The sequence below is a fragment of the Schistocerca piceifrons genome, chromosome X (genome assembly GCF_021461385.2).
Source record: "Schistocerca piceifrons isolate TAMUIC-IGC-003096 chromosome X, iqSchPice1.1, whole genome shotgun sequence".
NCBI lineage: Eukaryota > Metazoa > Arthropoda > Insecta > Orthoptera > Acrididae > Schistocerca > Schistocerca piceifrons.
In genome coordinates, this window is record NC_060149.1 from 354,174,283 (window position 1) to 354,192,105 (window position 17,823).

At 36.5% G+C, this 17,823-nt stretch overlaps 1 protein-coding gene and 1 non-coding gene across 4 annotated transcripts in view; both read left to right on the forward strand.

The window, feature by feature from the left end:
- LOC124721199 (ephrin type-B receptor 1-B) overlaps positions 1-17,823 on the forward strand; it is a 351,145-nt gene that overhangs the window by 248,236 nt on the left and 85,086 nt on the right. For 2 of the 3 annotated variants that reach the window (XM_047246044.1, XM_047246046.1), the window contains exon 13: positions 13,775-13,825. The exons of the other annotated variant lie outside the window; for it this stretch is intronic. In XM_047246044.1, the coding sequence (XP_047102000.1) occupies positions 13,775-13,825 (51 nt within the window). The remainder of the gene's footprint in view (positions 1-13,774; positions 13,826-17,823) is intronic. 3 annotated transcript variants of the gene reach the window in all.
- Positions 10,569-10,642, forward strand: Trnat-ugu. The gene has a single exon. It is a non-coding gene; the product is annotated as a tRNA-Thr (tRNA).

The window sequence follows — 17,823 nt, forward strand, 5'->3', positions numbered from 1 at the left end:
CACCATTTACAACATTTTTTATCACTCCCATCAAATTTCAAATGCTCACAATATCAATTCACACCCATTTTTGCGTTAACATGTTTGTAATATTCTTGTCAGTTATGCTTTATACAACAATGTTTGTCGAGAGAAGACTGACATAATTGACATAAAATTACTATGTTACATAGTTAAGTTTCTTGACACAAGCATGCTCTACTCAACAAATCTGAATTGGAACAATTCTGCTGCTGTCAAGCTCTACTCAGTGTAGTGGATAAGGAGATAACTAGGTTTTTTTGACAGAAGATATTATGACTGACCACAACCGTTTTCAAACTGTCTCTATTGCGGATGCGCAGATTCATGATTGTTGTGATCATCACGATGCCTTTGCATTATCCTTAACACATATTTCACGTGTTTCGTTGTTTGATCACTTATAGCACTAGTTGACTCCTTTGCTCTCTTTGCATTTCTCAAATTTTTTGGGGTTAAATAATCATTGCTTGAATGTTTTTGGTTTAGATAATCAAACACTGCACCAGTGTGTGTTTTTCACTGCATGATTTGCTATGAGAATTTATTCTCACTGTCATGTGCAAATATTTATGTAAGTATTTACTGTGATATTTCACAAACAAACAGTGTGAGTGATGGTTTGTGCGTGTGTGGTTTTCTGTGTAACACAAGAGGCAGAATACATTATAATCTTAAAAAGATAACTATAGTGCAAGAGGAGCAGAACAACACACATGGTAACATCACCCAAAATACTTAAATAAATATTAGCACTTGACATAGACTAAATTCTTGAAACACGTCATGGTATGTGTGGAAAAATATGTGACTGGTTTAGTGTTTCATTATTTAAATAATGAATGACACACTTGCAGGCTATCCAAAAACAACAATTATGATTAATGAAGTTAAGTCAAAGGTTTTTACTTCCCACACATTTACCAATTCCCAATGTTCCAATGGCCAAGCATAGTGATAACCTATATTAGATAATAAAACATCCTTGATGAGTATTTTAATGCTTGTTATATACATATATCAAACATAAACTATGAAAATGCCAACGGTGGATCCTGTACATAACTTTTGTCATATTTCAAACCATTTTTTTTAGTCCCTTGAAAAGTGTAAAAGCAGGGTTTCACTTTATCCCTTGACAAGGTGGATCCTGTACATAACTTTTGTCATATTTCAAACCATTTTTTTTAGTCCCTTGAAAAGTGTAAAAGCAGGGTTTCACTTTATTCCTTGACAAGGTCCGACTGAAGAACATATCATGTGGTGCTGCCCCTCCTCGCCCCCTTGTATACTTTCACCAGTTTTTGCTACTAATTATGATACTCCCTGCATACAAATTTTGCACTTCGGTTCCTCTTGTCCCCCAAGCACCCACTTGTGTCGTTAAGGCATTAAACTAGCCCTGCCCATAAAACACACACACAAATGCACACCAACTCTGATAACTTCATCAATGATAAGTCATTAAAGTCAGATCTTTATTTTTTACCTTTTGAAAACTACACACATACTAATCAGGTATTGGATATTCAAAAGGAATTTGGATGGTAAAAAACTGATGCATTTTGAAATCATGATAATAACAATGGTTAGTAGCCTTCCTTTTTCAAGGGTGGAGAAAAGGTGTGTTTCTGAAGTTTCATCATTTCCTTTGTTTCTATGTCATAATGTTGAACTTTCTGTGTATATACCATGAGCTGTCATTCGAAAAAGAAACCTCTTCATTCTGCACCCAACAGATTCATTAGTTGTCATCTGAATTACACATCTAGATAGTAGTGCGTAGCTATAACACATACCATGACAACACTCATTTAGGATAAATCTACTGATTTATGATGATCTTCATCATCAGTGTATAATTTGTGAAGGCAACTGCCCTCATATAATAGCCTCGTGTTGTTGTTGTTGTTGTTTTTTCCCAGTGGTTTAGCTTGCAGATGCAAAAAGTTACACCATGCATCATGCCCTAGTTTTGCCAGCTATTGCACTTTTATTGATAATTTGTGAAGAGAGCTAAAAGGGAAAAATATATGAAAAGAGGGAGAATGAAAAGTAATTAATGTGAGAGTAAGTCAATATTTTAAGTGGCTAGTGGGGGAGGACCAATTTACAATGTTTTTTTTTTATCTATTCATCATCAGACTCTAGCTGCATATAATTACTATACAGATATGCAAACAAGAAAATCAAGCAGCAGACGTAAGGAAGTACTCATAAATAAGACTCTGCTTATCAAGAGGAATGTTTCTTTGTTGAGAGAAGGAAACTTGCCATACCATGTTCCAAAGTGAAAAAGAAAGTGATGGAAACAGAAAGAGTAACAAGGTAACAAAGGCAAAAGTAACTTACTTCAAAAGGCAAAACAGGAGCTTCTGTGCAGAGAAAATAGTGAGTACCGATACTTGTCCTGGTTAAAATTTGTCTGTTTGGCTTTGCAGCAGGAGAAAATGTTGATACAAATAGGCTATTAGGGGTGCAGCAGTGAAAAATAGATTGACAGTCCACAGAAAGTGTACAGTACATTATATTAAGAGTCTTATTTGCCTCCTGTGATGTCCATCCATTTCTTTTTGCCAAGGAATATTTAGTTCTGACAGGTTAAAATCATTTCAAATGGTTGTTCTCCTCTCACCCTGAGCTTGTTTTCACATTCTTCTGTAGTTAACTCCAAGGCAAATTTTTTTAATTGTTGTGTTTTCTGATTTTAACTGATTTACCATAGTAACAGGGAGTATGTTTATTTTTCATGATTTAAGTGCACTGTGCAGCTACAGAAATACTAGTCCAACAAACACCTGTTCACTACCATCAGTACTGTTGCAAATCAGTGGTACTATGGGTTTTGCATTACTGATTTGGTTGCATATCAGAAAACTGCAAGAAAATATGTAACAATTTTAATGTAATCATAGATTTGACATACTGACAGAATGCCCAAAAGAAATACATTTTCCATTTTAAATCTCAAATCAAGTTTTTAATGGATTGAATGTAATTATTCCACTGGAGAGGTAATAACTGTGACTGGTTGAGATGCAACTTTGAGTCCAATTGTGGCAAAACATTTTAATCTTCTCCATATGCTTAACAACTCATTTAGGAAGCTTAAGTTGTGTGTGAAATATTGTGAGGCTTTAGATGTCATATTTTAAGATAGTTGTAAAATGTAGAAGATGAACTTCATTCTGAAAGGTGTTACATTATAGAAACATTAAACAAATTGATAAAACGATGTTTGACCAATATCTGAATGTAAGACAATAATTTAAAATTTAATTTTAAATGTCAGTCCCAGTTTTTTATATTCATATATGCTTGGTGTTTTCCTCCATCAGAATTTATAATTCTTTAGAATAGATGGAGTTTACCACGTCTTCTTTCTGTTCCCAGAAATATAAACTAGGTGGCGAAATAGTTATATAAAATCCCCAGGAAGCTGTGACATCTTACCTGAAAGCATGTACATATATGAAATTAAAACTTAGTTTCCATGAGTGAGTGGTAACAGCATGTCCAGTGGAATGTATGTTGAAAAATCATTATGAACCCATGGCATAGATTTTTAATTTCAACATTAATTAGTATTTGGTAACTTTTATCTTCATTTGAGATGTATCTCATGCAACATCAATATGTGGTTATTTTCAATATGTGTTGGAATGGTCTGGCATAGTAATGTTGTTCAGTCAAACTCAATTGATTTGAACTTTGTTTGAAACTTCTTGGCTGAAAATAAATTGCTGAAGTACCCCATAAAACCTGTTAGTATTTTAACAGAATGCCTTGTAAAAGTAGATCTACGTGGTAGGTGGTGGATTGCTTTTGGCTACATTTATTTAGAAAAATACTGTTTTCAGTTTTAATCAGTGAAGAGTGACCTCAAAGGTTATATTCACAATTTCTGCACATTTATTTATATTCAGTCTTGTGGTTTCTTGTCAGCAGATATCAGTAAGAAATATTAATGTATCAGAACTGAAGCACGTACATAAAATTAATACTTTAGTCTCCAAATTGTGATCCATTTATCATTATCTGGTAACGCTACTCTGTACTCTGACATGAGAGTCATCTCCAGCCATTGTCTTCTTCACATGCAGCTTTTGTTTCCATGAAACATACTCCAACAGTCTTGTGTAGTATTGTAAATTTTGTAATAATACGTTTTTGTAATTTTATTTGTGAATTTAGAGGCAAATAACATTCGTTCCTGCCCAGGAGAATTGTTCTTTAATGTTTGTGTGTGAAATTCATAATAAAAATCTGGTTTTCTTTGGCAAACAAGTTTATCAGCTTTTCTCTTCAATTAACTGTTGATAAAAGGAAAGTGTATACCGCAGTAAGATTCCCGTACTAGTAGTCCTCCTCATAATATACTGGGCAGCAATGTTACGCAGAATTAGTGGCAATGAGTGAGAATGTGTGCTGGACTGGGATTCAAACCCAGGAATTCCTGCTTTCTTGGCAGTTACATTAACCACTGCATCACCTGGACACAGTGTTAGTCGCAAATGTGCAGATTATCTTGACATGCTCCTCAGCTGACTCACATCCCCACATTGCACCACCACTTATCCACAGTCCCCGTCCATGTCCTCCATGCTCACTAGTTTTAGATTCCCGCTGATGCATCCACACTGATGGTTGTGGATTCATAGCTCATCAAGGCGTACCAATTATATGAATGCGTGATGTCTGTTCTTTTGAAAGGACAGCTGCCACACAATGTTTTTGAAAGAACAGATACCAAGCATTCATATAACTGATATGCCTTGATTTGCTATGAATTCACTACTGTCAGTGCAGATGCATGTTTACTTCCGACCTCCAATGGGAATCTAAAATTATTGAGCACAGAGTACAGTAGTCCCACTTTCTGCCATCAGGTGAAAATAATGGTGCTGTAAGCAATCAGAATGTGAAATGTTTCCTATTTTGACATGTGTGCTGTTTGTCACTTGGCAACACATGTTGATTTCTTTTGTGAAGTGACTGTTGATGCAAAGCATTAAGAAGATCAAGTTTTCCATATGAAACACAATGGCTATTGAGAAGAAAGACCTTGCACTGGTGGTAAAGTTGTTTTATCAGGATGGCAGCAATAGCAACGCTACATTGCAGGAATAATGCTGATGGAAACAGCTACAAAGAGGCCCATGTCAATAAATGAGCTAAAGAACATGGCAATGAATTTGAAGAAATGGTGAATTCATTGGTGCAGCTGGGAGAGAGAAGTGGCCCATTCCCATGGCAGTTCTTGATGAAGTTGCTGTAGGTATAGCTGAGTATCCAGCACATGCCTGAAATTCTGCTGCTATTGCTTGAGCTATGTCACAGGAATTGTTTCTCCCGTGGTCAGTGGTTCAAAAGATTTTTCCCCACATTTTACATTGCTGCAAAATAGGCTACAACGTCATGACTTTGCCCTTAGTTTTTTGGCGTGCATGGAAATGGATGACAATGTGGCTAGGGAATATTCTTTGGATGGACAAGGCACAATTTACTCTGCATTGTGCCGTGAATGCACTGAACTGCTGTATGTGGTGTTCTGCTCCACCACGTTGTGCAGGAACATCTACTGCATACAGCTTATGTGACTGTATGATGTGGTTTCACAAAGTCCTTCATTCCTGATTCATTTTTCTTTGAGGAGATGAAACCTCATGGGCCTGTTTGGTGTACAGTGCCATCTGTATGTTTTAAGGATCTCCTTATGCAACATGTGATTTCAGCTTTGAAAGAATGCAACTGTGTCCACACAGCTATTTTCATCCGAGATGAGGTGACACTACATGTTACTTGCCAGGTTAAATATTTGCTTCGAGAAACCTTTAGTAACGACATCATCATCTCTAGGCAGTTTCAAGATGCGTGGCCTGCCAGATATCCAGACGTAAATCCATGTGACTTCTGGTTGTGGGGATATCTCAAAGATCGTGTCTATCAGGGATGTATCTGGGCTCTTTATGATCCGAAAGGTAACATACAATGACGTATCACTCTGATTACACTGGATATACTGCGAGCAACTGTCGACCATGCTGTGTTTTAAGTACGCAGCATGTTAGTGAGTTGGGAGACCATATTTAACACATATTGTAACTTGTGACCGTATCCTAATAAATATACCAGAGTCACCGTTATCATGTGTTTGATCGTTCCTCCCCTTTTCCTGCACCCACACCATATTCTGGCTACATACAGTGCCATACTTTCACTTGGTGGCAGAGAGTGGAACTATAATTTTTTTAGCAGTCTCCACGTGTGCACCTATTAATGGACATATTTCCCGTGTTATAGTGTCCTGTGATGTATACAGCCTACACTGTAGTTTTCTAAACACCACCAGTTCAGTTAGAACCACCTGGAACCATAAGACAGAACAGTGCAGAATTTCGCCAGCCATTTCAGTGTCAGAGGGCAACAGTGTGTCATCAGGCATAGAATCAAAAATCATTGTGTCACTCTTGTGTTTCTCTGCCAACAACCCACCACAGTAAGGCTAGGGAGCTATTGACATGGGATGTTTGAAACGTTGAATAATATCATCTGGTAAGTGAGTTGTAGTATGTGTTGATGAAAGGATGTGAGTGCTTCAAAAAGCATGTGTAGCAATAAATTCCTCTTGTCAGGTATATCTGTAGCATTTTCCGGTATTGAAATATTTACATGAAATGAAATAGGACCTGCTGCAGGTCATGTGAACAAATGGGTATTTGTTCACCTTTAGTAACTGTTAATCATGACAGTAGTGCACCCTGTTATGACTTCCAGCTCGTGTCTGGTGTACAAATAAAACACTATGTGCATATGAGGATACATACTTGACACCAATCCCCCATGAAATCAGTCATGTTGGGTACATGAAATGTGATGTGAAGGATATGCATGTTGATAGAGTCTGTTCCAATCAAACCCTGTCAACTGTGTGCTGTTGTTCAGCATTTCAGTTCATTGTGGCTGATCAGGGCTTGTTGTGAATCAACAAGTTTCTGGTTACTTTTGGAGAACAAGAAACAAGTTCGAATCATCACTAAAAAGAAAGTGGTTGTTATATGTTATTGCATTCATAATAAATTAATTACCAACAAGGTGAAAATGGTAATAAAATAGAACGGCCATAAGTGAAAGCATTTTAACATCTACAAAACAGTATGAGACACCACGGTAATTTTTCCATTGAAATATTGTGACATGGCATACATTGATATGGATTCAAGGTGTACTACAAAATCAAATGAGAGACATGAATGGCACTTACCGTGTATGGTGTTACTCCATCAGCATCATATAAATTTGAATACAGGATGTGAATTCTTTTTTCAGCAATACCTGATGCACAATGGTTCTCCATATTGTGATAAGGCCATCCAGTACTGTTTGAGTAGCACTTCACATTGCTAGATAACTGCCCTTTGGCATTCAGTAGTAGTCCACAATGGTTGTAGCAGTCCTAGAGTGTCTTGTGCATGTTTTGTTGAATATAAATCCGGAGATTGAACTGACTATTGTAGACACATGATGTTGCAGGTACTCATCCATTAAGCCTGGCATGTGTGGTTGGGCATTACGAAGCATTACATGGAATCCAGGTCCATATCTACCTTGTAAAATGTGCATATACCATTGCAGGATGCTACTCCTATTGAATGCAGCCATCACAGTATACCTAGGGAACTACCCACATAGAGAACATACCCACATAATTATAGATCAATATCTTCAACATCAGTTTGCTGCAGAATTCTTGAACATGTATTGGGTCCAAATACAATGAATTTCCTTCGGACAGAGAAGTGTCTGTCCAGAAAAGAGCACGGATTTAGAAAGCATCACTCATGCAAAACTCAGTTTACCCTTTTCTCACATGATAGCCCACAAATCATGGATGGAGGGCAGCAGGCAGTTGCATATTTCTAGAGTTTCAAAAGGTGTTTGATGTAGTGCCCCACTGCAGACTGTTGATGAAATTCTGAGTACATGGATAAGGTTCCCAGATATGTGAGCAGCTTGAAGACTTCTTGAGTAATAGACACAGTACATTGTCCTCAACAGTGAGTGTTCATCAGAGATAAGGAGTTTCCTTGGGAGTGCCCCAAAAAATCTTATAGGACTGTTCTTATTCTGTGTATACATAAATGATGTGACAAATGGGGTAAACAGCAATTTACGGCTGTTTGCTAATGATGCTGTAGTGTGCGGGAAAGTGTCATTGTTGAATGACTGTAGGAGGATACAGGGTGACGTAAGCAGAATTGTAGTTTGTTTGATGAATAGCAGCATGCTCTAACTGCAGAAAAATGGAAGTTAATGAGGACAAGTGGGAAAAACAATCTTTTAAAAGTTCAGATACAGCATAAGTAGTGTGCTGTCTGACACAGTCACAATCGAGTAAATATGTAGGCGTAACATTGCAAAGCAGTATCAAATTGAATGAGAATGTCAGGTTGTTTATTAGAAAAAGCAAATGCTTGACTTCATTTTATTGGGAGAATTTTTTGAAGGTGTAGCGCATCGATGAAGGAAACATCATATAGAATGGTAGTGTGACCCATTCTTGAGTACTGCTCGAGTCTTTGGGATCCCCACGAGGTCAGATTAAAAAAAGACATCAAAGCAATTCAAAAGCATGCTGCTAGATTTGTTAGCAGCAGGTTCAGTCAGCATGCAAATATTACAGAGTTGCTTCGTGAACTCAAATGAGACTGTTTTTTCATGAGCATTATCATGGAAATTTAGAGAACTGGCATTTGAGGCCGATTCCTGATTGTTTCTACTGCCGCCAATGTACATTTCACTTAAGGACCACGATGATGAGATGAGAGAGATTAGAGCTCATAAGAGGCTTGTAGACAGTCTTTTCCCCTTTCTCCATGTGCGAGTGGAGCAGGAAAGGAAACAACCTGTAGTGGAATGTGTGCCCTCCACTGTGTACCATATAATGGCTTGTGGAATATTTACGTAGATTTAGATACATCCTCAAAAAATCCAGGAAGAGCACCATTTTTCCAAGAATCAGTCTCTATATTAATCCATGGCACACTTGTGAACAAGACACATTACATTGTTCCTGGTCCTATTAGTTGTGGGAAAACACAAAATCCACCAAACCATGTGGTGCCTTTGTGTATGGGGAATGCATCTGATGAGCCACCAACCATATAGAGCAGCCTGTCAAAGTTGACAGTACACAGTGTGATAAAATATGTGTGACCCAGTGACTGCTGCAAGTTCTCTAGCCAATTCATTTGCTGTGCTGTCTGGATACCTTCAGCGACTTAAGGTGAGGTAACAGTCTTTGCCCCATTTGTAATATGTGGTTAATATTGTCAGTACTGTCATGAAATTAATTCTCCCTCCTAGACTTCATCACAGTTGTAAAATAATGCAAAGAGTTACATTCAGCTCCTGTTCTAGCTTGCACTGGCTGTAACCGGCCTTTAATCTGTCAATGGTCAGACCAATAATTTTGTTATACATTTGTGTGCATTGTATCATCCTGCTTTTCTGTGACTTGAATACTGTATGCTAAATATATACAACACACCAGTCGGAAACATTGTAGCCAGGACCTTTGCTCACACAAGCTAGTACAGGTAACTAATCAGTCTCATTTTGAGTGTTTTTTCATAGATTTCAAAGATCTCTTAACTTAGGGACACAAGTGCTTTAGTTGGTGACAAGGCCAAAATTAATACATAAAAGTTGGTAAAATCTTAATTATACAATTTGAAGGTTCAAACATATAAATTAAGAGGAGAAGGGAACCAAAAGAGATGCCATAAAGAACAAAGTTGTGAAATAGAGGAATTGGTCTTCATGTGTAACTATAAAATGTATAGAAAAGTTTCAGTGTTAAATGAAACACAATTAATAAATTCACCCTTTAGTACAAAAGCTCTGATTTTTTGAGTTATAAGAAAATAGTGAATATATGCCTATGTTTAGAATGTCTGCTGTGACAGACACTCTTTTTGTAGACTACAAACTTTCAGCAAAATCGTCTGAATAATTTTCCCTGCTTTCTTTCGAATAAAGGTTTTTTTTAGATAGTGGGAAGGAATTTGCATGGCATCAGAGCAACTTGTTTGCTTGTCTGAAGGACATTCTCATTCTTGTATGTTACCTCAAATCATTTTGGAATTTTTGTTGTTGCCCCAGAAATGTGCTGTCATCATTCAAAAGTTCTACTGTTTTGTGAAAGTTAGTGTTCTTAGTGGCTGTGATAATTATATACCAGTAGTAGATTTCATAATATAGAAACATTTCTCTTCAGTAAGTCCTGTGGCAGTTGTCCACTTTTCATTTTGAATAATGCATAAGTGCCATATGGAAACATCTCAGATAATACTTAAAATTGTACATATACTAAGATGGTATCTGTTCTTTCGGACATGTCCGAAAGAACAGATACCATCGGTGACCATGCAGCTCGTTAGAATGAAATTACAATGAAATAAACACCCTTAGCTGCTTACAGGCGTTGACATACGTCGCGGGAGGCATGCCAGAGATAAATCCCTGCAGTCGCGCTATCCTCTGTGTCCTCGGTGGCTCAGATGGATAGAGCGTCTGCCATGTAAGCAGGAGATCCCGGGCTCGAGTCCCGGTTGGGGAACACATTTTCATCTGTCCCTGTTGATGTATGTCAACGCCTGTAATCAGCTAAGGGTGTTCATTTCATTGTAATTTCGTTCTAACGAGCTGCATGGTCACCAATGGTATCTGTTCTTTTGGACATGTCCGAAAGAACAGATACCATCTTAGTATGTATACAGTTAAGGCTCACCAGCCACTTGACCATATTCTTCTTCTGTGCGAATGCACAAACAGTGCCCAAATTCTTACGGGAATCGGCAACGCGCCGCGAGTAATGAGTATAATGGGCGAGGGCACTACGAATGTAGTGTGGGACAATATGTTGAGAATGTGGGTTTCGCGGGAGGCGTGCCAGAGATAAATCCCTGCAGTCACGCTATCCTCTGTGTCCTCGGTGGCTCAGATGGATAGAGTGTGCCATGTAAACAAGAGATCCCGGGTTCGAGTCCCGGTCGGAGAACACATTTTCATCTGTCCCCGTTGACGTATGTCAATGCCTGTAAGCAGCTAAGGGTGTTCATTTCATTGTAATACTTAAACTGAAAGGTTGTTGATTTGTCTTTTATGGGTCGTACAGTCAACTATTGTTTGAAGTTGACTTTCTCTTATTACCTTTAGTTTGTGTGTGTGTGTGTGTGTGTGTGTGTGTGTGTGTGTCGGAGAGAGGTTGAGGGGGAGGGGGAGGAGGGAGAGATTTTGGGGGAGAATGATATTTCTTCATATGAGCATTGTCTGGGATTCCACATGGAAATTAAGTGTTAGAGTTCCACAGTACTTTGCACAAGATGTAATGAACTAAAATATTGATTCCCTGAACCTATGTCATTTAATCTTAATAAAGGTGAGACTTTGAGAAAAAATATTGGAGGTATTATTTTTCTTTTTTTCCTTTTTTACCTGCCTTGTAAAGTTCTTTTTGAATTATAGTCAGACTGTGCTAGAATGTTGAGTAACATGCACATACATTTGTTGAAGCTGTGTGTAGAGAAATGTTCTCTGTGAGCTGTTGTGGACTTCGCTCATTCAGAAGTGGAAGGTGAATGGTTGCTAGCATGACACAGAAGGCTGCACAGTTTTTTCAACTCCCATTTGTGTTAATGAACTTCATTTGTGTGTGATTTGTAATTCAAAATTTTTAAAACAGCAAAAAATTTTCCTTTAAATTTTGTTCCTGGTCTTAAAATGAGTCTAACAATTTTTGTCTTTTCCCTTTGCACTTTATTCTCACATGCTATTCACGTGATCAAAGGATTAGTAGTCACTTACAGTAAGTCACATTGTATTCTTAAGACACTGTACTTACCTAGAATAGAACATTTGTAGAAGTAAATAGTTATTGTATTTCTGACTGTTGTAAACTGCATTTGTAATAGTAAAGTAGATACAGAATAATTCCTGTTCAAGGGTAGTCAACAAAATCCTTTTGAGGAAAGGTGAGTATTTTGCACAAATTGTAATTACTGCTCCTGAATTCAACAGTGGTGCATCAGAGCTTCAGTTTTATTATTTATGATAATTGTGCTGTTTGTACCTTCTCGTGTCTCCGATCTTTATGGCGTTCACTTATTTGTTTTTGTAAAGATGAAATATCATTAATAGACTAGGAATAGAGCACTTCAGTACAAAAACATTTTGTTGTGTACTGTAACACATGATCTCTCATTGAAGGAAAACAACTTTCTAGTTGTACTTTGAGTAATAAATTCAGCTTGAAATCATCTGATTAATTCTGCCATCCTCATCCCAGACAGTTTCATGTTGAGTGTAATTTCATATAAGAAATACAATATTTGTGTCTTTGGATAGATGTCCGAGGAAGAATAAAAGCTGTACGATATTTGAGCTGTTATTTCCTTTAGTCAGTGTAGATAAGAAAATGGTGTTTACCAGTCATGAGTTGCAAAATGATCCCGTTAGTTGATGGATATTGAGAAGTATTCTTCATTTCAAGTTAATTTATGGGAAAAAATATTTTTTATCTGTACTCTTTCTTTCCATTAGACAACGAATGTACCCAACACTTATCTGCATGGGAAGTACATTTAGTGGGAAACAAGGTGAAATCTCTTCACTTACAGCAGTTAAAATTTATTTTAACAATATTTTTTATGCATGGCAGTAGTTTTGGGTAACTTCCCGTAAGGCTTTGTACGGATAATGTTTGATAATGTAACATTTCTTGTGATGTAGACCTATCACATGGTTGTGCTTGCGTAGTTCTCAGAATTTGGTGGTGGTTTTCTGCAACAAACTTGACTTTAGTGTTAAATCAATGTAATCTTAGTGTAACTAATTTTATCAAATGTATGAAATGTTGCACTTGATGCTTCTTCATGTTAAAAATATTTGGGTTAATAGTCCTCTAATACTCCTTATGGTGGATGCAAGTAGTACTGCTCTTGTGTGGTGATGGGAGATGTGTTTTCTAGCATTTTCTCTATTATGAATATTTTTTCAACATCAGTGCAACTGCTTTTTAATTTATAGGTTTTTTTTTTATTTTTTTTTTATTTTTTTTTTTTTTTTTTTTAATTTCACTGCTTGGAATTTGGTTACTTTTGTTCTTACATGCAATACACAATAATGTTTATAGGGTTTTATTCCTCAAAACTAGCTAATGTTAATTAGATGCATCATATTTCTAAAAGAAGAGAAGGCATATGTGTGTTGAATGGTGACAATAAGAGAAGGTACATAAGTAACTTGCTTGCAGCCGCATTTATAATTCCATTGGGGTAATTTTCTTTAATTTTTATTATAGATGAGAAAGGAAATTAGTAAATGCTGTGGAACATTGTGCACAATGTTTTCGTACTGTTTTTAGTCTTCCCATTTCAAGTCAGTATTCAGTAAAGAAAAAAATGTTAATAGACAAGTACTTCTGCACCATTTTACCTATATTGTTTTGAAACAGGTTAAAGTCCATGCATGACACCTAATCCAGAAAGTTTGTAGGATATTGAATTGTTGCACCATGATTTTTGCTTTGTAGCTTAACCAGTTCTGTACATGCAGTTAAAGTAACTTGTATGTTTTCATTAAAAAGCTTTCAGTAGAATTTATTTCATCTTGCAACCTTTAGGCGGCAATGTTATATTTGTTGCTTGTTTTCGTCCCGCAACTGTTTTGTATCGTTTTTATTTGTCCTCAGTGCAGTGCAGCTTGGATAACCCTCCCATTGTTACCACACATACCAATGGAAGTAAGTACTAGAAACATATTTTGCAATAAAGTGTTGACCCTATGCTGTAAAATAACCATGAGTTATACAACAGCTCAAATTTTTGTGATTTTAAGATTCCTGGTGACAAAACATTATGCTGAAACTAGTAGCCATTAATTTTTAAAATGTTACAGTGATAAAATAACAATTAATCATTATGTTGTACTTCGAGTTCAGGTACTCACATGTACAATATTGCAAAAGTGTGTGTGTGTGTGAGAGAGAGAGAGAGAGAGAGACAGTGTGACAGAGAGAGAGAGAGAGAGAGAGAGAGAGAGAGAGAGGTATGGGGGGGGGGGGGGGGCTGACAGGTTCAGAATGATTGTAGAAACTGACAAACTGAGCAGTTATAACATTAAAATTCCATAGTTTACTTTTGTTAAATTCACTACAGTTTAACTTTAAAGAAATGTCTTGCCAGTCTGTTAAAGATCAGAAACACAACAGTCTGAAATAATACAAAAGTATTTTGGTGTTAGAATTCGTTTTGTTTCTTATTTTCTCCTTTTTCAACTATTGTAAGTCAAATCCATGTATATTCCTCATGATAGAAGTTTCATTTTTGTGATGATTATATATCATATAAAATTTAGTGACAAAATTCCTGTTCCGTGTTTACCTTCAGGAAGCAAAATTTTTTGTGTTTTATTGGATTAGGATTAGCAAGTGAGTGAATGTTGTAGGATTAGCAGGTGACTGAATGTTGCTGTTCAGTCTAACCTCAGAGTAGGTCCATAGTAGTTTTTCATGCTTTTTGCAGAAAATAATGGGGTACTTTCTGGATTCTGGTTTGAGTGATGAAGGAAAGGAAATAGAGTAGACAAAATAAGGGGTAAAAATCAGTGAATATAAAATAAACACAATTACATGTGAGGCAAAGAGACAGAAGAGAACAAGTGAATGAACTGTCTAGGGACATTAAGGTGCATTATGGAACAACTTCATACATTTTCATTCTGAATTAAGATAAGTAGTTCATTTAAAGTGTAAACATCCTTCTTGTTATATTATTTGTGTTGTGTTAGTGAGACTTAAGTGTGTGCTTGTCAGTGGTTATTTGGAAGAGATTTTGTCCATGGCAATATGAGAATTTAGAATATTGGGAAAGTAAAATGACCCATCAGATAGGGTGCTATAAGAAATCAGTCAGGTGAAAATGTTTGTCATTGTAGAGCAGAACCAAGGTAATAAAGGTGACTAATTGTTCAGAGATTAAATGACACTGTGAATTCTTGGTCGTATTGGAAGTGTTGTATATACCACTAATAGTTAGGATGGTAGATCAACACAGTGACTTAGCAAGGCCTCTATAATCTCTGTTCAGCCTCATTTATGCACTGATTTGCTATGAATTCTTGAAGTTACCATGTTATGGTCTATTAACATCAGCATCGCAACATGTATTAGCCACAGTTCTCAATACCCAGTTCTTTTTTAGATAGAAATGGTATGTTGCCTAGATTCCTCTGCAGCTCCCTCATACTCTTATAGTTCTGATTCCTGAAGATGCATGATGTGGTAGGTTTAGTTTGAGTTAAGCCTTTCCCCATGTCTTGTTACCTTAGTTCCTGCCTGTACTGCCACTTAGCTGCTGAAATACTTTTTATTACTTCATCCCAAGGAGTAGCTAACTTACTGAGTTTTGTAGTGTGCCTAATACAATTCAGTGATGGATTTTCATTTTTTGTTTCATTATATTCTCTGGTAAAATAATATTGTTTCAGGCGTTATCATACTGTAATATTGATATGGTGAGTTTCTCATGAATCGATGCAACAAATATGTTGCCAGAAATGTTATTGATACTATTCACCAAGATCATCCAGCACCCACCTAATCTGTTGCCATGTGCAGCATGCTTTCTGTTGTCCATTTCTTCTGTGCTTGCATTAGCTTTGTATCTCCCTGCTCCCTTCATGTTACACATCCTTTCCAGCCCTTTCCCTTCTTCTCCTCCTGCTTGGTTTTCATAATTTTGCCTACCTGGTGTTCCAATGATCCCTTTTAATTATTTTTCTTGGCTTTCTTCATGCATTTTGTATTTTACATACTCTTTGTTTTTACAGTATCATATTTTCTCTTAACATTTCATTGAGTTACTGTTGGACATTGCTTGTGGGTTAGTTACTCCTTTTGTGTCATCATTGTGCCTTGACTTTTGTAGTGGCAGAAGACACATTCCACTCGGGATTATAGTTATTTTAAGACTGTTGTATGATAGAGCACCTAGTTTGTACACGAGGAAAATCATTTAAAATAGATATACGAAATAATGAAGCTTGTGAATGGTGAGGACAGCATTTGAACTCACCTCTTGCATTGCATTATTTTCAAGGCTTACATCAGAGTAAATTGAGGAAATCATTTCTCAGTTTTTACAATAGTGCAGATCACATGCTGTCACTTCCCAGAGAACTGGGCAATTTACCAGTTACAATAACAGCGCTTAAATGTCTTCCTGATCTATCACAATTTCATCTGTATCCGAATTGATAATGTTTCATTCTTAAAGTCACATTAGTTTCTATTTTACATAGCCAATTAATGTATGTTCAGAGTTTATATTAGTAGAGGGGGGGGGGGGGGTTGATGACTAGCCTCAAATAGCTAAAGCTAGTTTTGCCTTCTCATTGATGGAAATTTGAAATGTGATAGGTCACAGCCCTTTTGTTTAAACTCTCTTGCAGAAGCAAAATCTTGCAGTGGTAACATTATATATAAATAAATAAATTATGAGTTTCTGATGCAGTAATAGTGTTTGGCACCTTTAGATAAGAAACTGCTGCCAACACAAATAGCTTAAAGAAAGTTACAATGAAAATTTGTGTGACATAATGCAATTTTCTTTTCACTGGAAGCTTGAGAAATGCAGAAACTTAATAGCTATACAGTGCACAAACCAGCACTCTTTTTTTTTAGTGTTGTGTAAAAGATGAGCATTTTTTTCCTTAAATGTGTCTGTTCTTTCTAGGCATAGTATGTCTCACTTTCTTTGTGGAAATACTAGTCATCTCTTCACTTTTCACTCGGAGTTTATGATTTCCCTGTATGTGTGTGTGTTTTGGGAGGGGAGAGAGAGAGAGAGAGAGAGAGAGAAGGGATTGTGATTGTGTTCATACCTCTTTTAAGCTTAGGATTCCCAGTTTATATGTAATAAGTTTCTAGGCCACCATGAGCTTAAATCAACATAGTTCAGCCTTTTTATTTGGCAGTTTTATTTACAGTAGGACATTAGTCTGTTAAATTAAAAACTTGTGTTACCTCTATTGTTAATTGAATGCAGTAGAATATAGATGTCACTCTGTGCATGACTGGTGACCAGACTGGGAAATAACGATTTTAGTAGCTTCATTGAGTCATATTTTCATGCATGATTTCTTGCATACTGCACACTTTAATACCCTATTAATCCACTTCACATTTCATAATTGTTATTCTAACGTGGTGCATGATACTGCTTTATTTTCTGGTTGTGTACTTAATTGGAAGATGAATTTTTAAGAAAGAGGTAAACTGTAGTCTTAGAAACCTGTGTAGGCTATTGTTTAATAATTATAGAACATATGAAACTTGAAAGAGTGTTACCTGGTGAAACATGGTGTGCATATATTTTCTCCTGTAAAGTATTTGAGTTTGCATGATAGCATAAATCCGTCATAAGGTACTGTGTGTAGAAGAGCTGGTTAATGTTGGCAAAAGGTGTGCCTGCATTGTACACTTTGCATAATTAAAAGAATGTTGACAGAGTTTAGTGCTAGCTATCATGTTACACACCAGGGAAGAAAATGTTTTTCTTTGAAGGTGGACCTTTTATACAGAATATACTAAAATATATGCGTCTGTTGTTGATACTAACTACAGGATCTACCTTTTATTTTCATTATCCTCATTAATATGTACTTTAATTGATGGCCTTATCCTAGTAAAAGATTTTGATTTAACAGAAAAAAGTAGATTTTCTTTCAAAATATTTTTAT